At 40.6% G+C, this 22,751-nt stretch overlaps 2 protein-coding genes and 1 long non-coding RNA gene across 8 annotated transcripts in view; 1 reads left to right on the forward strand and 2 right to left on the reverse strand.

Moving 5' to 3' along the window:
• LOC133505039 (uncharacterized) overlaps positions 1 to 22,751 on the forward strand; it is a 106,025-nt gene that overhangs the window by 742 nt on the left and 82,532 nt on the right. For 3 of the 6 annotated variants that reach the window (XR_009796130.1, XR_009796133.1, XR_009796129.1), the window contains exon 2: positions 1,056 to 1,270. This is a non-coding gene — a long non-coding RNA (uncharacterized LOC133505039). Of the gene's footprint in view, positions 1 to 1,055; positions 1,271 to 3,401; positions 3,423 to 8,001; positions 8,136 to 20,708; positions 21,017 to 22,751 lie in introns of those variants that run through there. The other 3 variants (XR_009796132.1, XR_009796131.1, XR_009796134.1) reach the window with 3 other exon arrangements.
• tmprss5 (transmembrane serine protease 5) lies at positions 98 to 8,691 on the reverse strand. The gene is made up of 13 exons (XM_061827900.1): positions 8,527 to 8,691; positions 7,973 to 8,111; positions 7,244 to 7,324; positions 6,432 to 6,545; positions 5,901 to 6,036; positions 4,326 to 4,439; positions 4,207 to 4,250; positions 3,970 to 4,132; positions 3,649 to 3,833; positions 1,541 to 1,639; positions 1,296 to 1,438; positions 1,040 to 1,192; positions 98 to 675 (listed from the first exon to the last, which is right to left on the reverse strand). Exons 1-13 carry the CDS (start codon positions 8,527 to 8,529, stop codon positions 667 to 669), a joined length of 1,383 nt encoding a protein of 460 aa, XP_061683884.1. The 5' UTR covers positions 8,530 to 8,691; the 3' UTR covers positions 98 to 666.
• zbtb16b (zinc finger and BTB domain containing 16b) overlaps positions 21,052 to 22,751 on the reverse strand; it is a 36,591-nt gene continuing 34,891 nt past the window's right edge. Inside the window, exon 7 of the mRNA XM_061827893.1 lies at positions 21,052 to 21,344. Within this exon, the coding sequence (XP_061683877.1) occupies positions 21,115 to 21,344 (230 nt within the window). The 3' untranslated portion in view covers positions 21,052 to 21,114. The remainder of the gene's footprint in view (positions 21,345 to 22,751) is intronic.

The following is a 22,751-nucleotide window of genomic DNA, read 5'->3' on the forward strand; positions in this document are numbered from 1 at the left end:
GAAGCTCTCTCATCATATGAGGACATCTTGAGATTTTTTTTATTTTGTCCAATGAAGAGAAACACAAACAGTACATTTTTATATTGAGGGTTGGACACAAACATGAAAACGCTTTTAAATTATCATCTTAATACAGGTAGATACAGCCATTATAGCAAATCATTTTTGTCATAAAAATAAAAGACAATGAATTCTTAAGTGTTGGACAGGTACCGAAGGAAGGAAAGCAGAAAAGCTGTTTTCAGCAAAAATTTAAAAAAGGATGAAATAAAAAGTGGGTCTAGAGGAGGAAAGGGAGGATGAATGATGGGTACATGAGAAAAATGGGGATTAAAACAAAATCAGGTCTGAGGAAGGTTTAAGTGACAGAAATATGCAGAAATGAAAACATGTGAGGGAGTGAAGAAAGAAAATTAGGTTTCAGTGACATAAGGATGTACTGCAGTAATCAAAACTAAATTTCTGGGAAGGAAGGAGCTCACGAAGACCCAGATGCTAAGGGGCAAATAAGTTAAAAAAACAACTATTAAAATGGCTTTAAACAAATATGTTCATACCTATTTTTGACCCACCCTGTCTATATCTGATTGTATCTTTACATTAGATAAGCAATATTTGTAGTCAAAATGTCCACCATTTCTGGTGCTCTTGCATCACACTCCCACCTCAGTAAATCTGCAAAGATAAACAGCTGCAATCAGGAAACAAAATGGTGACATTCAAAATCTTTTTTTGTCATGGTTATTCCTGAAGCTTCTGCATAACATTTATGTTTTGTATTTGCATTTTACAAACAGAACTGCAACTTGGGCTGGGCCATATGGCCATAAAAGAAAAACTCAGTTCACCAAATTAATAATAATTAATATAAGCAATGCACATCGGCAAGGACTATGAACTATGGCAGGTACAAAAAGAATTATTAAAAAATTGTTGACAATTTGAATTAATGAAAAAAAAATTGCCTGGTCTGACTGTGAAATGCAGTTTATTTTGTTTGTAATGTGAATATCATTAATATCTGACTGAATGGATTTACCTCCATTGTCTCATAGATCCACTCGAGGAATTTGGACACCTTCGTGTAAACTCCGGGGTGGTTTGGCTCGGCGCAGCCATTCCCCCAGCTGACGACCCCCATCAGCCTCCATACGTTGTCATCCTGGCACACCAAAGGCCCACCGCTATCTCCCTGGGTGGACGGCGTTGGATACACGTCATCCTCGACCGACTGATCCAGTCCACACAGTCTTGAAAACATCAAAACAAGGTACGGCCGGAAATGTGCACCTGACCTGACACGCATCCACTTTTCCCTCGGTGTATCCGGCACAGAGCATCCGCGATGTGATCTCGCCATTGTACATGCAGGAGCTGTTGCATTTGTTGGTGCCTATGATAGGAATGGGGGCCTCTTTCAGGGTGTCAGATGAGTGAACTTAGAGAGAGGGAGAAAGAGAGAGACAGACATACACCACCACTGCTCTAGATGCACTCCCCTCTGCAGCAGATGTTTGTTTTCGAGTGGGGCCTTATTTACCACCATCTGGTTGTGTGTATCCCCAGCCAGAGATCCAGCACTGCGTACCTCCAGGAGGGTTGTAGTCATACTGAGGCAGACACACTGGGCGAACTGTATCTAATTTTACATGGAACAAAAGAGATTAAGAGGGTAATTTTATACAACATATTTCTATTCATCATGGTAAAAGATGATAGTCCTCAAAGTTGTTTAGGCAGCTTCCACCCATAGATTACCAAGTTTTAGCATTTTCTCAATTTAAGACCAAGGCAGGTTCTCTCATGAACATCCTGCCAATTGTGCACAGCTCAGTTGGCACACTTCAACATTTTTTTGTGCACTCACCGTTTTATCACTCTGGACTATTTGCATACTGTTGTCGATTATGCTTGAAGTTGTGTGTTTTTGTGTTCCCCAAATAACACACACATAGGAAAGTTAACTGTTTATAAACCTTAAGCGCAGCGTCACACTACCAATCGTGAGGCAGTAGTTGACTTCAGCGAACCCATTTTCAGGGTCATTGGTTTGATAAGTCTCACATCACAGTCCAGCAACTCGAGGGCAGGCCTCATTTTGTATTTAATCCTTTATTTCACAATTTACAATCTTATTGAGGGATAAAATCTATTTTTCCAAAGCCAAGAGGCAGCATAAATTACACAGTATATAATCCAACAACATTCACAAAATAAATAAAAATAAAAAATAAGCGATATTAAAATGTATGGCTTCTGACTAACAAATCCCAAATGCTTTTTAATGCGCAGATGGTGTTTAATATATTCAAATTTGGCCAGCTTTAAGGCATGTTTTGGATCGTTTTAATGGTTTTGTGACTATACCTATGTGGCAAATGTTTGTTTGTTTATATGCAGTTTCTATAAACCCCAACCCTTTATGTATATTAGTTATCGCAGATATTTTTTTTCACATAATTCCAATGTTCACTCTTCTTTATAATTTAAAGTTAACTGTTCTTATTAAGGATTTTCCTTGAATTATTTTTCACTAAAATGTCATGTTAATGGCACAGCTCCTGTTCACATTTTTGTTGATTCCCAAGGAATAATGTTAGTTAGGGAGGAGGATGGGTGGGGGGTTTAGGAGTGGGGGGGTGGTGAGGGGGTTCAGGGGTGTCACTCAAAATTTCGCCTCCTTAAAGGGGGAACTGCAAGAAAAGTTTGTGAACCACTACACTATACTGTATGCGCAAGTGAGATTTTTGTGTATTGTAATTGTGTTATATAACACCGTTCAATAGAATTATTACTTTCCTTCTATTTGAGGAGTACTTGAGGCTAAAATTGCAATAGTGGTCATCACAAAGCAGCATTTCTTACTGCTGATCTCTTCATTTTAGCTTGACATACCCTTACATACTGTGTGTGTATGTATATGTATATATGTATTGGCACATCGCTCATTTTGGTGTCCCTTCATTACGTACTCAATGCACTACTTTTTGTGTAACTTCTAGTGTCTGGATTTATGAAAAAGTGAAATATAGTAAAATGCTCAACATTTTTGTGACTTAAACTACAATAGATATTACTTTTAGTTCTCTGTAATTGTCTTGGGTCCCTAAAGTTCCCAGCAGGGATAAATAAAGGTTTTTGTTGCTGAGACTGAATTATTTTGAGTTTTGTTGAACATTGACATTTTAATGGCTTTGTATACAAATAGCTGTGTCTGTTGAGTGCCTGCCCACCAATCAAATGTGAAATCAATCAACTATTTCTATCTTATAATTATATTTAGTAACTTAATATTTGCGGACATATGAAATGGGTGGGTCCCAGGTAGTCCTACCCTATGTGTGTACGTGTGTATGTGTGTGCAAAAGTAACTACTGAAAAAAATATTTTGTATGTACTAGGTGAGTGATTAAGAGGCACGGCTCCTGGAGGTCGGGCCTATTAGGCAGGGCAAACACAGACAAAGAGGGTCGCCCCACCCAGCCCTGCAGCACCGACCCCGGGGCTCCCCCCACATGTGTACCATGTCCTGTAATTCTTGATCCTTGGGGTAATTTGACACAGGCATGTCACAGAAAATCCATGAGGAAGTACTTTCAATTAAAGAAAGAAATACCTGTATAATAAAACACTGGTTTCCGTACGAACCTGAGAAATTGAGGGGTGTCCGCAATTTCATCATGGCGATGTCGCTGTCATGGCTCACATGGTTGTAGTTCTTGTTGTAGACTATCTTCTCCACAGTGTGCCCCATGCGCGCCATCATTTTGGCCAAGTTGCGTGTCACCACTCCTGTGTAGACTGCCCAGCTAGACACCTGCGGTAGCCTGTAGCTGACATTTTGAAAGCATGAAAGCGAAGTCAAACCGTGAAAGGGAGAGTTGTCACCTGCGCTGTGTGTTCCGCAGCTGTTTTGCAGTTGTTGTAACCTCTGAACTATCAATGCTGCAAAGGTCAGCCCGTTCGTACTTGTGCACACAATGAGCAGCTGTGACGATCCATTGGCTGGTGATGATGGAGCCGCCGCAGGTGTGGCGGTTGCTGTAGTAAAGGCTGACCTGCCACGGCCACCGTCCCAGTGCGGCCTCCGCCCCTCCGATTATCCTGGTCAGCTTTGCTCGTGTGCCACATTCTGTGAAGAAAGGAAGGAAATTTAGAGAGGACAAAAAATCATGAAGCTTATCAGTCACACTGTGATGGCCTCACCAAAACATTGCAAGGCGATAACCTTGTCAGTGATGCAACTCCGCCTAAATGAAAGCCAACCGGTGAAGTTTGAAATACAACCAACAACACTTTAGGCTAAGATGCCTGCTGACTGTTACCTGAACTGCCACATGTTTTCCAGAGTTCCCCGTTCTTCTGAGTTTATCTGAAGAAAGCCTTCTGTGTAGTTGGGCCCAATATCGGTCAGATTCACACCTTTGTGCTTGGCCAGTCTGTAATTACAAGATTATATGCAAATACTTTATGCGATGATTCAGTGACTGCCGGTATTCAATCTTTCTTCCACGTTCCAAAAAAAACATGCTCCTTAGGTTAATTGAAGACTCTCAATTGTCTATTGGACTGAATGTGAGTGTGAATACTAGTCTATCTACTGTAGTATGTGCCCTGAGATTGGTTGGGTGGTGCAGACTGTACCCCACTTCTCACACCAAAGTAAACCAAGATAGGCTCCAGTTCACCTGTCACCCTAATGAAAATAAACCCAATAGAAAATGGTCAGATGATTAAGACTCAGTAATGAAATTGGAATTGTGTATCTTTCTGTAAACTATAATGGGGCTTTGTACAAATAGTATTTTGGGGTTATCACCTATGGCAGTAATGTTTGTGGCATGTTCAACAACACTATTTACAAAGCTATGTCTTTGAAGTTGCACAAAACTTTAGACTTTGATGTTTAGATTGCCTTTGGCTTTGAAAAATGTTACGCATGAGACATTAATAACATCTGACCTTTGCGTGTTTTACATGTGTAACAGTTACTTTTTAAAATGTTTTTTCGAGGTGACAGTTTGACCCTGAAATGAAATACATAAACCTTCCTGTATTCTTTAGGTTTATTATTAATGTGATTTTTTTTTTCTAAGTAGTTCAGGAAATTGATAGTACAGGTAGTCTCTCTGGAATGCTTATATTTTGTGCTGTATATGTTATTTTTTTACATATTAGCCATTTTTAAAATTAATTTCTCTTGCATTCTGTGTCTATTCTTCTTTTCCTTTCGGCTTGTCCCGTTAGGGGTCGCCACAGTGTGTGTCATCTTTTTCCATCTAAGCGTATCCCGTGCATATTCCTTTCTAACACCTACAGTCTCCATGTCCTCCCTCACAACATCCATCAACCTTTTCTTTGGTCTTCCTCTCGCTCTTTTGCCTGGCAGGTCCATCCTCAGCACCCTTCTACCAATATACTCACTCTCTCACCTCTGGACATGTTCAAACCATCAACCATATGTATATGTATTGTTTAAATGTGTGATTTTAAGCGTTCTAAGATCCTAAAACAATTTTTAAAATTTGCATTTAAAAAAAACAAACAAACTTTTTTTCATATTTCTATAGGTATTTCTAAATTGCGGATATTCACTTAATGGAGGCTGTTGGATGTCAGTGTTTTAGAAAGAATTGAGCCTAACCTCAGAGAATTCATGGAAGAACAAAACTTTCAAGGTTTGCGGATGCAGGCGTGCTGAAACTCACTGCTGCTAGAAAAATGGTCCAGTTCAAATGGGGTATAGTGCTTCACAATTTGGTATGATCTTTCACTCATTGAAAAAAAATGGTAAGATCTTAATTAAATCTTGAGGCATTTTCAGGTTTGACTGGTAAATTAGGGAGTCTGTGCATGACTGAGTGCAGTAGTGGGAGCACAGTGTCTGGAGCCAGAGGAACCTTAGATAACCCAGCTGCCTGCAGACCAGTGTTCCCAGTGATGAGTTCCACCGCTCATAGCACACTGGCAGCCAGGTGGGCAGCTTTCCCAGCTGGATCTCCAGCAGAGAGTTCTCAGGGCTGATCCTGTAAAACACTGAACCTGATTGATTGAAAATCTCTCCCGAGGCAGGCTACAGGCCAACATTTAATTAACTGTGTGCCAGTGACAAGTGATTGTGGAAAACAAAACAACTCCCCCGCCTCTGGGAAAAAAAAAAAAAAATCTATGCTAATATAGTCAAATAAGCACAGATAATTACACTGTCTTTTCATGCCAGTCAATGGGCAAGTTTCCAGAATAAAAACAGCAACAACAAAAAAATCAACTTTTGAATGGTAATTTTCGGCTCAAATTCACTTCAGAGCTAAACTGTGACCTCAACTGCAAAGAATAACAATAAACAACTTCACTCTCCCTTTCTTCTTTCATTAGCAATGGAGTAGAATTTTCCCTCCAATTAGCAGCGAAGAAAGGGAACTGACACAGACCTTTCCTGGGGTCAGCAATATAAACCTCGTCTGTCACGTTGCAGAAAGCTGTCTCCTTTGTGTCCCCTAGCCCCACTGCGCTGTGAGGGGACGACGGCCTCAGGAGAAATTTGACTGAGTGATGAAACATGATGGACTTAATTAATAAGACTAAGAGTCAGGATTGTGTTAACACTCGTTTCACAAGCAACATTTTAGATTTGTTATGGTTATTAAAATATTGATAGAGCATCACTGAATTGCCTGCAAAATTGCAGAATAATCTGCAATTTCTAACACCAAAATCCATTTGAACAGGATATTGCGATATCTGTGCTGTCACACAGCAACACTGCACCCCGGCAACATACATGGCAACATAAGCATACATGACGTTTAGTGTGACGTATGACGTGCTCATATTAGTATTATGGATACACGGAAGCGGCATTCATCCTCTGTAAGAGCTCTGATACGACGGCAAACTAGCTAGATTGATTTCAATTCCCCCTCATTTGGTGCCATTTATACAGAAAAGCAACATTAAATAACAGCGGGAAAATGCTGGCTTTTATAGCAAGTGTCAATATTGCACTTTAACTGGATTGTCACGTTTAGCAATATTATCACTTTTTCAGCAATAACTACCGCTGATTGGCCCACTCTGTATTGCTATGCTGCAATCAAAAACATGTACCATAATAGACTTATTGTGTGTGTCAATTGAAGGCTGGTTTTATGTCGTCCAGACCAGGTGGGCTGCACTGGACAGAGCTAAATTTGGACATGACTAAAATAAGTCACTGCTTATTTATCATACACACAATGCTCACCTAGGAACCAGACGCTGACAGCCAAGCCTCCCAAGAGTCCAAGTGCACACACGGATGCCAGCAGCCTCACCAGCCTGTGAGCTAGAGCGACAAATTGATACATTTTGGCTGCGTTCGATATGCATGTGCACTAGACACAAATTACAAGGACTCTCTTCGCTTGCAAGCCATCACCATCTGGCATTTCATAAACTTTTGTGCTGCTTCACTATGGGTATCCGAGTTCTCGTACTTAACATTATAAGCAATTAGGAAAACATAAAAAAAATCTAACAAAGTAATTAAGCAGTGCTAGGTTTTGCATTTCATTGCTATTAGTGAACTTTTTTTGTTGAGTTACAACATCTGCCCAGTCTCATGAAATCCAATAAAAGCTGTCCCAACTTTTAAATGTCAGTAATGTTCAGTTTCAAATGATATTCAAAGAGTTCTTCATTAAGCTCTGTCTTAAGTGCTACACAGTACCTTGGAGGCGCTGTTGTATGCCATTAAAACCACAAAGACAGCTCTCTGACAGCCCAGCCAAGGCAGAATTTGGGGTACAGGAATCACATGAACAACACAGACGGGGTTATTCACATTTCTTTGTGAATAGAGTTCCTCAGTGTTTCCTTCACGGAAATGTTGATATACTGTACGGCGTTATTACAGTTTGATAGTCCGGATTTGATTAATTCAAAGATGCTTAAGATTATGAAATGGTGTTTAGATGTTATAACTGACACTTACCATGTGTTGTGTTATGAAACCTTTTCAAGCTGCTCTGCACTCCTTCGCTTTGTTCGACTACTGCTGTCTTATCAGAAGGAAAAGGATGGCTGACGGCTGCCGGGTTCTCAATGACTGATAATGCGTCTCCATCAGGACTCTATCGGGATAACATTAGGTACATCACAGACCATCTGCGCCTCATCTTACTATCAGTGGTATCTGTTCATTATGATCTGAGTAGCATTCAGGTCATGGGGTTTTCAACAAAGGCTTGCTTCTCCATTGTGAGCAGCATGTTTACAGTGTGGCAGTGCATAATACAATAAAGCTACCTACAGGGAAGGCACTTACATTTCATCTAAATGACTGTCACCACTGTCTGCTCCCTTGTGAAAATAGCACTTTAGTGTCCGTAAACATGTTCCTGGCCACAGGAATGTACAGTTCATCTTAAGGGAATTATGCATGCAATTCCATTGTCAAACATGCGAGATGTGATAACGTGATGTGATATGAGTATAAATCCACACATGGACATCAGAGCAAAAGTGACAATGAGTGTCTTTTCTTACCATTTTGTTTGCGAGCTCATCTGGAGGTCCGTGGCTGAGCGACAGGAGACTGTCAGGCGAGTGCCCGGTGCTGGACTATTAAACAGAATGCAACTGTGGAGTTTCCCTTCACAAAGAGACAATGAGGTCAGCAGAGGTACTGTGAATGAGGCTGTTGTTTGTCCATTGGAGCGGAGGTTCACAAGGCCTCTACGGCAAAACCTAGTCTTTGTCAGGTGTTGCACAAGTTGTCCACCTGCAAAGATGACACTGACCTGCTGGGTGACACGTTTTACCTCTGCCAGTATTCACCCCAGACTTGGAGCGATCTGACAGTGTGTAGGTACAGTAAAGGTCATTATTGAAGATTGTTGAAAAGTCTCTTTCCACATCTGTGTTCCCATCATTTGGAAGCAGAAGCAATTTTCTCAGCACTTGTGAACACAATTAAGTGTTCCCATCAACCTGCTGACAGATTAGACTTTTTTTTTGCTCTTTTTCTTTTTTCAAAAAGCATTTGAATTAGGTCTGTTTCATAAAATCTGAGTGTTTCAAAAGAGGATCGTTGAGCATAATTAGCAGATGAGATGCAGAATACTTTGGCACTTGGGAATGATGTGGGAGATCAAAGCTTGTCTTTTTTTCTGAAGAGACACTGCAAGTTCAGAGGAAAGAAATTAACGAGTGATTCATTTGAGGTTATTAGTTTGGTGTGTCTGTGGTTCGCCAGGACTTTCAAATGACCATTGCCAGATCAATATTTCCATTTTGGCTGGGGTGTTAATTGCATGTAGACAAATTGACTGAGCCAATATCAGAGCAGTAATTCTCCAGAACCATGACTGTGAGGCTGCCATCTCGATTGGTGGGTTGAGAGCGAGAGAAGAATCAGCAGAAGGCTGAGAAAACAATGCAAGTAGTGGCAGCGATTAGAGTAGTATAGCCATCATTACCAAAGGAGGGTTCACAGCAAAGGGAGTTTTTTTGTCCAACCAGATGGTCCTCTCCTAAATACAAAAAGGGTGACGCATGGAGTGAATTAATAAGATGTCTTAACAACGTGGGCGGCTGCTAGCTGAAGGCTATATCTCTCGTTCAGACATTGTGAGAATCACAAGAAGGCCAGAATTCTGAGAACACAGTGTTCTAGTGGTCTGATAAGGCCTGCTAAGTTCTTTCACATACTGCGGCACTTCAACATTGTAGAGCTCTGGTATCGATTTTAAATTCTCTTACATTTTATAGAAAAGGAAACTGAAACCTGCATATAAATGTCCGTACGTATGATCATATCGTCTATGAATTAATCATGACCATTTCACTCTCCTTCAGCTGAGTTGCAAAATGTGAAAATCTGTGCTGTGCCTCAACCATCAGGGCTGACGCCTTTTATGTCAAGTAGACTTGACTATTGTAATGGTCTTCTGACTGGACTCTCCAAAAAGAGCATTAAATAGCTGCAGCTCATTCAGAATGCTGCATCTTGGGTTCTAACCAGAACAAAGAGGTCAGAGCATATAACTCCAATTCTAAAGTCCGGAGATGATGACAGCCCAAAGTGTCAGTGTTTTTAAATCCAGGTTACACTTTTTTTTTTTCTTCAAGCATTTCAAAGTATTTCCACTGTTTTAAATGTTTTATTTCTTTATATTTAAATGCTTTTAATCACGTAAAGTACATTGTGTTACCTTGTGTATGAAATGCGCAATACAAATAAATTGGGTTTGCCTCCAGTACTGTGAGCTCTCAGTGGCTAAATTTATCTTCGGGTTTTACAATGTTGACTTCTTGCCTTCTATCGCCAAATATGTTCCAAAAGCATATTGTGTAAGGCCACAGAGCATTTATTGATGTGGGCATAACACTGTCTGGGCTTAGATGTGTCCAGAGATTTGGTCATGTTATCGATCTTCTCATCATGGAATTCAGTTTCACATGTAACTTCTTGCCGGCATGGCGGCTCAGCTGGTAAAGCGTTGCCCTCACACTTCTGAGGGTTCGATCCTGGCCCTGCCTGTGTGGAGTTTGCATGTTCTCCCCGTGCCTGCGTGGGTTTTCTCCGGGCACTCCGGTGGTTTCCTCCCACATCCCAAAAACATGCAACATTAATTGGACACTCTAAATTGCCCCTTGGTGTGATTGTGAGTCTGGCTGTTTGGCTCCATGTGGCCTGCGATTGGCTGGCAACCAGTTTAGCATGTACCCTGCCTCCTGACAGCTGGGATACGCTCCTGCGCTCTCCGGGACCCTCGTGGGGATAAGGGGCAAAGAAAATGGATGGATGGATAGAAATACCTTCTTCCGATGGTGACAAGAAGGATAACACCCGTCATTGAGAGTCCCACTGTGGGCTGCATCCGTCCATTTATTTGTTTGTGTACCCACTCCCAAACTTCTACACGGAGGTGGCTGGCTGTGTCCCAGTTTGGAACAACATGATTCAACGCTCAGACAGAAGTATTTTTCCCAGCTCAGCATGCAATGATCTGCTGTCCTCTCTTTTCAAACCGTAACAGTTTGTGCCTTTTTTGGCATCCAAACTTTTGAACATCAGTCATAGTCTCTGGGTGCCCGCTCGCAAAACCCAAACGCCAGTTTCTGACTCAATAGGAAATAGGAAAGCCAGTTTAAAGGCTGGTTGGATGGCATATGCTTGCCTGCCATTGTTCGAAGTCCACCAAGATTCTGCTGAGTATTTATTGTGTTGTATTTCATGATTCCAATGACCTTGATCACAGATACATGCAAAAATGTGCATGAGCCTTTGCTGGTTGTGGAGTTTTTTTTCCTTTTTTTTTTCTTCAGTGGTATTAGATAGTGTTCAATAAATTACCACCCTGGGTATGGCAAATGATCAGAAGAAGCAGCCATGATATTTTCAAGGTTTTGAGATGCATCAATTTCTATTGACACTGTTTGGACTTTTTGAGTTTGCATGAGCATGCCAGATGACACGAGATGGAGAGCTGCTTCAAAAAAAAAAAAGAGCGTGAAGGTCATTTGGTAGATTAAAGTAATGAAAGACAAACGACCTTCAATCTGGAGCTCTCCAATAAAACGTTTTAGATTTCCAATTTGTTAAGCGACCACGGTTTTCCTAGTTGAATGTATTTAGGTATAGGTAGATACTTTATTGATGCTGAAGAAAACCTCATGTCTCCAGTGGCACCAATTTCAAGCTTATTAATTACTTAGTCTCAGCATTTAAATTTGCAGTATTCATGCCTGAAGTGGGAATTTGACTACATTTCACTGATCGACTGTAGTTAAAATGGACAATTAATCGATAGTCATTTACAGCATTGAGTGATATTTTTAATGAGGTGTGAGAAGCTCTCTGGATGTGCTGAACATCTGTTTTAATCTGTAAATGTCGTACTTGGCAGAAAATAGGTTCTCGTATGAGTTGTACCTTAGTGGAGCTCAGCTTCCCAGAGCCGACATCATGCTGTGCTTCTTAAGACACCAAACACTGCTCCATTTTTACACATAAATAATCAACAAGCAATTCCTCCAATTCCTATATCAGCAGCACTCTTAGCAAATATTGAACTGTTCTCTCCATTTCTATCAAAACCTGAAGAACAAGCTTTTACTTTAACCAATTGCTTACTTTGACATATGGACAGGCAATCTCAGCTGCCTTTGCAGGAATACCACCTGTGAGTCTGGAGAGTTTACTCCCAAAAGTCACACCTTATAAAACATTGAATCTTGAATTTAGGTATTGAAATTTTCAGTATGCCATCTTGTCTTCTGAATAACATTTATTACTGGTACATGGCGATGCAGCCTGTACCGGTATCAATTAGTTGTTGATGGAATTTGTTGCTGGTTTGCAGATGAAAGGCCACAGGCACCACCTCTCAGTACGACAGTCAAAATGTTCAGATCCATAACTGCCGGATGTGTTTAAGTGGGTGTCAAAAGATGCCCTGGAGACATATGAGGATGTAAAGCTGTCGTTAAACAGTCTTATTTTAACCTGGACTGTGAATGCCTTATGTTTGTACATTTAATGTATCCATCCATCAGTTTTCTTATATTTTGGTAAAATTACCAGATTGGACAAAGTGCAGCTAAGGATGTTCTTTCTGTGGTCATGATGTTGCATATACCTATATGCAGATGTAGCAAAGGCAATAGGGAGGGGTTGGGGAATATTTTTCTTACTCCTGTGGTTACACTGCCACCATCTGGTACATTTAAATCCATTCTCTATCGTACAAGTGACCTTGCAGTTTAAGATGAAATGAGCGTAATATCACGATTATTTTGAACCAATACAGGGCTTTCGCATGATCACATCACACTATGTTTTATCAGCTCTTATTGCAGTGTGGACATCTGTGTCCTGGGCATATTAGGGTGACATGACAACATAGTAGTGACAAGCCAAAGCACATGAGCCTTGCCCTCGTCACAACACTGCTAAACAATAAACTGCCGCGTCTGTATTGAACGTGACAGGTTGCGTAAATTGCTGTCATGTATGAGTTTGTATAGGTCTAATGATGGCTGAAGCCGGTAGGAGTGGGCCTTCTCCCACACCAGATGGTTGGTGTAATGTGTCTTCGGTGGTGGTGTTTTTTTTTCTTTTTTTTTTGCCCACTACACTCACTCTAATTAAACAGAGAAGATTATGTTAGCGCTGACTCCTGCTCAGTCTGCTCCTCCTCTGTCCTTGCACCAGTGACAGAGGTGAAAGAAGCAGCAGAAGTGAGAAGTAATCACAACCAACCCCAAAGGTCACAATAAACTTCCTTTTTTAATTTTGTTTCAGGTGTCATTCGGACAGACATGAGCCCATCGACATTTGATAGTTTAGACTTTTCTCTTTTTATGAGCATGGCATTCCTTTGGCCACGACGTGACAAGTCAGATTGGAGGAGCTTCCAAAATTTCTGCCTAGCAAGAAATTTTTGTACACCCAACTGGAGTTCAGCCCTAGTTTGACAAGTATTATTGCCATCACCCTACTTCACGTATGAGTGGTAGGAGTTCACCTATCCATGGCAACCTTCTCCAAAAAAAAAAAATCTATTCTTGGCAAACAACACAGCGGAAGACCCGCTCTTACCGCCACTGATTAAAAAACTGAACTCTAAGCCGTTCGGGCTGCACTTGTTGCCAGCCAGTAATTATGTAATCCTGCTCCAATTCCAATTGCCAAGCCATGGGCAAGGATATGTATTACATGGTAACAAAAACTTCCAAACCAAAGATAAGCCATCTGCATTCAAATGCAGTATTTTGTTCACTCTGTTCAAATAATACATTAAACAACATACTGTCAAAAAATAAATACATTGGAGAAAGACTTTTGGGGCACGTTCCGTCTTCTACAATTTATCCCAGGTTGGGTTGAGGGGGTAGTAGCTTTAGTAGGGACTTCTCTTCTCCCCAGCCACATCATGCAGCCTTGGCGGAGTCCAACCCTCAAGGGAAACAAGTCCGAGATAGTCCCAGCAGTGCGGACCAAATTCAGACACCAGTCATACAGGGACCGAACAGCCCGTATCAGGAAGTACCCACCACAGACTTCTTCAAGGGACACAGTCGAATGCCTTCAAGTCCACCATCCACATTCAGATTGGTTGTGCGAACGTCCATATGCCCTTGATGTGGCCTGCGATTGGCTGGCAACCAATCAGGGTGTACCCCGCCTCTTGCCCAAAGATAGCTGGTATAGGCTCCAGCACTCCCGCGGCCCTTGCGAGGATAAGCGGCTCAGAAATGGATAGATGGATTGTGATTCATAGCAGTGGAAAGACATGCTGACAAGTATGTAAAGTTTGCAGTCGAACTTTGAGGAACTGCTTTTGTACCAAAGCATTGCAGAAGTGGAACCTCCAAAGTAAAAGTAGAATACATTGACAATTTCCTCTTTGCAATCACTGGCACTGGTGTCTGCGTCACAATACATCAAATAAAATGACAAGGCTTCGATATTACTGTATATTATCATCAAAATATACTGCAAAACGTAATAAATATTAAATAGTCATACTAGGTTCTGTCATTTTGTGTTATGTCCTACCAAAGAAAGACATTTTCACCAAGTCTATTGAATTCATCCTTTTAATTAGCTTTTGAGACTGTGTTCCTTCCCATCTTTGTATGGGTAGTCACCACCATCTAGTGGACTAAAAGAGCATATAAATTGTTTATTGATTGGCAATGAGTGACATTTATTGCATCAGTTACATTTTAATTGACAAAAATGCCTCACACTTTCTGGGCAAAATAAATAATGTAACTTTGTGGAACAGGTGATTATCAGAGCAAAACTGCAAATGTCAAAGTCGAGGTTGTGTTGTCATTTAGTGACAAAGTAGATTTGCTTTTATTTCACAGTTTAACTTTGAGAACACTGTGTGATGGAAAAGGGAACTGAAGGACACTATTGCACCGTCTTAAAAGTATTAGACAAAAATTTGGAGCGGGGGGGGGTGAGGGTGGTGTGGGAAACATACTCATAGGTGCCAGCCGTTGTAATTAAGAGGGCTGACTGAGCTTTGCCACTCTCACCGTGCTGCACATGGAGCTTTGGGAGTCTCACTACACTAATTTTGAGCTCCTTCCACATCTGGATTAAGATGCAGGCCAGCTGTGGCTCGGGCATGGTGCCATCAGGGGTCACTACAGACCCTGGAGTCACTCCAGCTGTTTGCACGTGGCCCACATGACACAAATACGCCACTGGGATGGTTTGCTGCTGGAGCCTGTAAGACGTTGGTGGGGTGGGGGTGGGGGGTGGGGACCAACAGGATTTTCTGCTGGGATGATGGCTAAAGATGTGGAAGTCCCAATGTTGAGGTTGAATTAGCAGCAGTGGCATTTTACTCTCCATATCCCCATAGTGGTGACAATACTGATGTAAAAAATTACTCAAAATATACACTGTATAATCACGATGAAGATAAGGAGTAGCTGAAGACATTAGGTATAACTGTCTTGAACTCACCAGCATTTTTCATAAAATAGATTTTGCTGATGTTTTTTGTTATTGTCGAGTCATCAGAATGTCAGAATTCCTCCATTTATATTGTCTTTGTTGGCAGTCTTCAGGACCAGCAAGGCCTTCTTTGCTGACTGAGCAAAAGCACTTATATTTACAACTAAAATTTGAATTTTGGTTCTCTGACTTTATATTAATATATGAAGTCTATTCTCCATTTCACAGTTCTTTTTCACTTTTTTTCCAGTACTGTATGTAGGTATGTTTTCTCCATTGCCAACCAGCTTGGTGAAAAAAGCTCCACTGTTGGAGCAATCATTAAAAAATGGAAGAAGCTAAACAGGACTGTCAATATCAATCGGAGTGGAGCGCCATGCAAGATATCACCTCGTGGGGTCTCAATGATCTTTAGAAAGGTGAGGAATCAGCCCAGGACTACTCGACAGGACTTTGTCAATGACCTAAAAAAGAGCTGGGACCACCGTTTCCAAGGTGACATTTGGTAATACACTAAGACGTCATGGTTTGAAATCATGCATGGCACGGAAGGTTCCCCTGCTTAAACCAGCACATGTCAAGGCCTCACTTAAGTTTGCCAATGACCATTTGGATGACACAGAGAAGTCATGGGAGAAAGTTTTGTGGTCAGATGAGACCAAAATTGAACTTTTTGGTCATAATTCCACTAACCGTATTTGGTGGAAGACAAATGATGAGTTCCATCCCAAGAACACCATCCCTCCTGTGAACCATGGGGGTGGTAGCATCATGCTTGGGGGGAGGGGGGGCACATGGGACAGGACAACTGCAGTGTATTAAGGAGAGGATGACCACAGCAATGTATTGTGAGATTTTGGGGACCAACCTCTTTCCTTCAGTCAGAGCATTGAAGATAGGTCGTGGCTGGGTCTTTCAACATGACAGTGACCCGAAGCACACAGCCAAGAAAACCAAGGAGTGGTTCTGTAAGAAGCATATCAAGGTTCTGGCATGGCCTAGCCAGTCTCCAGACCTAAACCCAATAGAAAATCTTTGGAGGGATCTTAAACTCTGTGTTTCTCAGCGACACCCCAGAAACCTGTCTGATCTAGAGAAGATCTGTGTGGAGGAGTGGGCCAAAATCCCTCCTGCGGTGTGTGCAAACCTGGTGAACAACTACAGGAAACGTTTGACCTCTGTAATTGCAAACAAAGACTACCAAATATTAACATTGGTTTTCTCAGGTGTTCAAATACTTATTTGCAGCTGTATCACACAAATCGTTTAATCTTTTAAAAATATCAAACATTGTGATTTCTGGATTTTTCTTTTTAGATTATCTCTCTCACAGTGGACATGCACCTACGATGAAAATTTCAGGACCCTCCATGATTTATAAGTGGGAGAACTTGCAATATAGCAGGGTGTTCAAATACTCACTTTCTTCACTGTACTAAACTATGCAACTGTTTCTTTAACCATTTCGATTTCAAGTTCATCTTGTGAGGTCAGGTAGGAGCCCTCCAATAATGTTAGAATTGTCACAATGTTTTCAATCCTCAGTGAGAGGAAAATCCTGGTACAGTCAAAGTGGACTCATAGAAGATCACTTTTGCGATCTCCACAAATTAACAAATTTCACTACCCTGATACCATTCGGTTTATCCACCCCACCCACAGGTTCACTCGATGAATTTAGATTTTGGAGCTGGGGAGTAAACAGAAAATGACTAACCTTTTGGGATATATCTGGTAGTACAACCCAAACAGAGGTTTTTGTCATTTTTTTCAGTTCAAATCAGCCATAGTCAATCACGTTCTGCCACTCGGAAGTACCCTGGCGCCAATTGCTTACTAACATTATTGTCTATAGTGGGGTTTTTGTTTTGATTATTTAGTGGGGTTTTGACCCTTTCTAATGTTGGAATGGTAACGTAAACAGATGAACAAAGAAAATATTCTTGCTCATTTAACATTGTATCCTCAGCAGAGGGCTGCTGTCTGTTTTGATATCTTAGTTTGTGCATTTTCTTTGGACCACTGGCGCAACAAAATAATTTGTGGTACAGTATTTCCAGGTGGAAAATGCCAATTGCCCCACTTTGAGGTTTGACAAAATGGGGTGAATAACTTCAGTCATGATTTCAGGCTTCTCTCACGCTGTATTGTACTTTGTGTGAAGTGTCATTCAAAATGATGTTCCTTAAATTGCTTCCAGGGGACACAGAATACTGGTTATAATTTACATGTCAACAGATGAGTTGATTTGAAGATAATGTAAATTCAGACAGCTAACATGACGAGTGAAGGATTGGCTAATTGACTTTTTTGTTACTTGGATTATTAGCACATAAATGCTCTTTTGATGGTGGAATCGACACTGCGTAGAAAAGCCGACATTAACTAGCAGGCTTGTCTTCATGGTATGCAAAATTACTCAAAGACAACCCGTCCAAACATTTGAAATACTGTATAGAGTGCCTGTGAGAAAATGACTTCCTTAAACCAATTGGTTGGGTTCTCAGTCTGTCCATTTAGAAGTAGCAATTACATCAGTGTTGCAATCTTCTCTGCACAGCTATTTTCAACATCCATTCGGTTTATCCACCCCACCCACAGGTTCACTTGATGAATTTAGATTTTGGGGGTGGGGAGTGAACAGAAAATGACTAACCTTTTGGGATATATCTGGTAGTACAACCCAAACAGAGGTTTTTGCCATTTTTTTCAGTTCAAATCAGCCATAGTCAATCACGTTCTGCCTCTCGGAAGTACCCTGGCGCCAATTGTTTACTAACATTATCGTCTATAGTGGGGTTTTTGTTTTGATTGTTATTTAGTGGGGTTTTGACCCTTTCTAATGTTGGAATGGTGCACACTGCATACAGCTGTGTTTTCTTTAAAACTTATTGAAAACTTCAGCTTTACAGATATCATGCCTGCTGTGCAAGTGGTGTTTGTCGTGGTCATCAAAGGAAGCATCTAGTTTGTATTTGCGGTGTTTTGTTGGGCATGACAGATGTTATACTGCCATTATGGAAATACACCATTGTATTTGAATTAAATTTGAAATGACCTATCATGCAACTTCATTTCATAGGCTTAAATACATTTGGTGATCAAACAGCAGACAGAAGAGACAGAATGCATAGAATAGTAAATTGTTTTAATTATTTTTTTCTTTTTTTTTGTTTGACCATGCCATCGAACACTGACGCGTACAGAGTTGTGCCTGAATCCACACTGGGAGAACATTTTTCACACACGGGTGTTATAAATCTGCAATGAGGAGGGATTTTTACTGCACACATGGCAAGAAGAACAACCCTGATTGGACACCAGCTCAAGCTTTGACCTGGCCCTGAGGTAGACAGACATCGACATATCTAAACGATGCGAATCACAGCCTTGTAGGACACACCAAATAAAAGGACATATGCATTATCACAACATAGATTTAAAAAAAATAAAATAAAACAAAAGTGCACTATTTCTTTTGGTCCACTGACTAAACTTGTTGTAGTGCATGTTTATGTATAGCATAGAGACAGTAAATGTGTCATGGCATCAAGTTGCCAGGATGAGTTGTACACTGTGTTTCCACTCCCGAAACACACCGCAGTTTGTCTTTACTCTTGACGGGAACGCAATTTAAGAGTTTTTTTTTTTTTTTTTTTTTTTTGCATCGCTCTTGCTGGCAACTTGCATCAGAGCGTCAGCATCACAATCACAGTATGTTGCTTCCATTTGCAAAGTTCCAAGACGTGGATATCATCTCAAATTTGGAAGCGAGAAACAAAAATAACACCAACAGCACAGACCCACATAATCAAGCTTGTCAACTCCACTAAGAAAAAGAGGCACAAGGGAGAGGGGCCTGTTTTTTTTCCTTTTTTTTTTTTTTTTTATCGGAGATGTATAAAATGCACGTTAAAGATGCTTCTCAAATGATACCAAATGTAAACAAGACAGCAAATTACTGTGATACAAAAATACAACATATTTAACTCTAAAAGGCCCATGTTAGGCTCACAGGAAACAACAACGCAGGACAATCTGTACATGACATATATTGTACACCACAACTGACACTAACCGTCAAGTGTCTGGATTTTCTTTAAATATATATATATATATATATATATATATATATATATAAAATGTTTTTCATGTTCTATTTTTATCAGTTCTGTGATTTATTAGACATCTAATTTTAGAGGATGATTTAAAAAAAAAAAAAACACGTCAAAGCCAAGTTGAGGCTCTTTACATTTTTTTTTTTTCTTACACTGACAATTTAAATAGTGATGATAATTTTTAGGAAATCCACAGACGGATTAACAGTTTTCAAACAAACAGGGTAAATGGTGGAATAGAGCTCTCTCTACCTTAAACTATCCCAAGTGGTGATGATAACCAGCACATATTCATTTAAAAAAAACATTTAAATAGCAAAACAATTACACTCAATGAAATAGAAGCCTGCTACCTCGGAACCCATGACGCCGCCGGCTGCAAGAAGGGACAATTAAAGTGATCACATGTTGTGCGGTCAAAAACATGGCAGCCATTCAAGTAATTACATGCACAGTAACTAAAATAAAAACAAGGAGGAACAAAATATCACACAAGAGGGGAAACAATGGCGCGGGCAATCAAGCTTTCGTGGAATCATTAGTTCAAGGTTTTCACCAACACAATCAAGAGAGCCACTCAAACAGGTCAGCAAGCCAGGACACGGTTACGATCAATCTTGAGTGACAGTCAAAAACTATTCTTTGATCCACCTTATTAAAGATGTCTTTTAACAGTGCAACAACCAGAGAACCTCCGATTTTTTTCTTTTAAATATCCTTATCATTCACTTACTTTTCCTTTTTTTTTACTACCAATATTCAAAGTTCAATATTGGCTGACAACCAGTTTAGGGTGTAGCCCGCCACCTGCCTGATGATTGCTGGGATGGACTCCAGCACTCCTGCGATCCTAGGGAGGATAAGCAGCTCAGAAAATGGATGGCTATTCTTTAACTATTTAGATGGGAAAGCAACAATCAGTCGGACGTCAAATCCCTTAACCCTCAGTTTGGGTCTGTTTCTACCTTTTACAGAGAAATAAGCCAGTCACAGCGTTTTAGATAGCAGAAATGAAAACAAAGTGGACATTTTTGACCAACAGACACATTACTCTATTCTCAACGTCTGCGTCTTTAGTGGACTCTGCTGCTCTATGTGACTTAAACGTTTTTTTTTTTGTTTTTTAGATGTCCTTAAAAACTGCCAACGAAAGTAGCACTTGCCATGTTTGTGTGGAATCGTGGGAGTTACGCTCAAGGATTTGAATATTCTCACGTAGATTCTTTGGGTCTCAATTGAATCAAGTCTGCCAGCTACTGATAGCTGATGACGGCTCCTTTTTGTATCTCAGAACTTTTTCACAATTTTAACACATTGCATGTGGTCACCAAACAGTTTTATTATTAAATGAGGCAAATTATGTAATGACTCAAGGTTGTTATTGTTTGTTTCAGCACGAGCATGTTACCTCTCCCAGAATAACATCTCTCTACTTTGCATTTTTATATTTGAGCCAGCAAAGAGTCGGCACTATTGACTCGGCAAGGTTTTCACCCACCGCTTCTCGTCTCTGCCCCCGGGTCCAAGACCTGCTCAGACGTAACAGACGTACAGATAAGTCTTTTCTATCCTCCAGTCGGCCGGCACCTCCTCCGGTTTGTGGCCCTTCATGTGCTTCTGCATGGCAGCCAGGCTCGGGCAGAAGTCCTGGCAGATGGTGCACTGGTAAGGAGACGCACCGTTGTGAGTGCGCAGGTGCTTGATCATAGCAGAGTAGTCTCTGGACCGTTGGTGACACAGCTTACACTCAAATGGCTTCTCACCTGGAAATATTTATTTAACAAGACATTAGACTTTGTAATGAGGCAGGCAGAGGAGAGATAGTTAAAGACCTTCATTTTGGTCTAGTGTTCATTTAATGTGATTAATGTAAAGCAATTTTAAGGTAGCAAGTTAAAGCTTCATAACATTTATATTAGTGATTCATTCATTCATCAAAGTTGTGATTTGGATTACTCAATTAGTACCAAAGGGTTTCACTACAGACAATACCAGGCGCTTATTTGAAGGTGAGCAAATGTATTTGACAGGAGGCCCACACACAAACGTGATGGAAACACTTGTCAAATGACTGTTGTGCGCCGAACTCGAGCCGTGTGAACAGTAATGAACTGTGCATACTGTATCGGTCAAATTGTGGCAATAGTAACTTAGTGTCAATTGAAGAGTATTGGGGGGCATCTATTTGGTGAGAGGTGTTTGTGCAAGTTTAGGATGTAGTTGGTGACTAATTTAAATCAGTGTCAAATATGTCATACATTTGATTTTTCCTAAATTAAAGAAAACAATATATCTTATTTAAGCCCACAGATCCCCTTTAAATACATTTGAGCACTCTACCTACCGCTATTTGGCAGGTCTCTTTTTGATGTACAAAAGTTTGCTTTGCTGGAATTAAAAGTTTTGAGCCTAAAAAAAGTGTTCTCAATTATAAATAAAAATTGAAACATGCACCTTTAAAGTTGATCGTGAATGAGTCCCATTGTAAGCAAAATGTGTGACCAAAGAGCATCTCGTGTGGGGCACAGTGAATGGTTTTTCCTCTTTGAAAATTTGCTCCTTCCTTTATTGCTACTCTGTATCCCGATCTGCATGGTTGAATAAACGTGATATGTAGCCTCTACAGCAGGGGTGTCAAACTCTTTTTTTGGCGCGGCCACACTATATTATGGTTTCCCTCAGAGGGCCGTTTGACTGCGAAACCATAAAAATATTTAATGACCTCATCATATTTACATGCATTTATGAACTAATTTTTGAATCAGAAATCAAAGGTCGTAGGCTTTTGAACTACTGTTCATGTTTGGTAATATCTCGCTATCATTTATGATATATGACAAATTTGAATTTGGTTCAGATTTTCACAAAAATCATGGAAGTTGCCCCACTACATTTGCCTCTTTCTGGGTCACATAAAGTCATGTGGCGGGCCGGATCTGGCCCCCGAGCCTTGAGTTTGACATGGGGTGCTTTACAGTATCGCTGTTCAAAGTGTCACATGACATTGGGATGAATGCTTGCCCGCCATAAGACGGTTGCCGAGATGATATCAAGGACTAATCAGAGCAATGCAGTTTTCCATATTTATAGTGGAAATATCAGTGAGCCAATCAGACCAAATTTTAATTGCTTATTGAATATTATTATGGAATGTGGCCGTCTCAAATGCC

This window comes from Syngnathoides biaculeatus, chromosome 8 (assembly GCF_019802595.1).
Source record: "Syngnathoides biaculeatus isolate LvHL_M chromosome 8, ASM1980259v1, whole genome shotgun sequence".
In the NCBI taxonomy this organism is placed as follows: domain Eukaryota; kingdom Metazoa; phylum Chordata; class Actinopteri; order Syngnathiformes; family Syngnathidae; genus Syngnathoides; species Syngnathoides biaculeatus.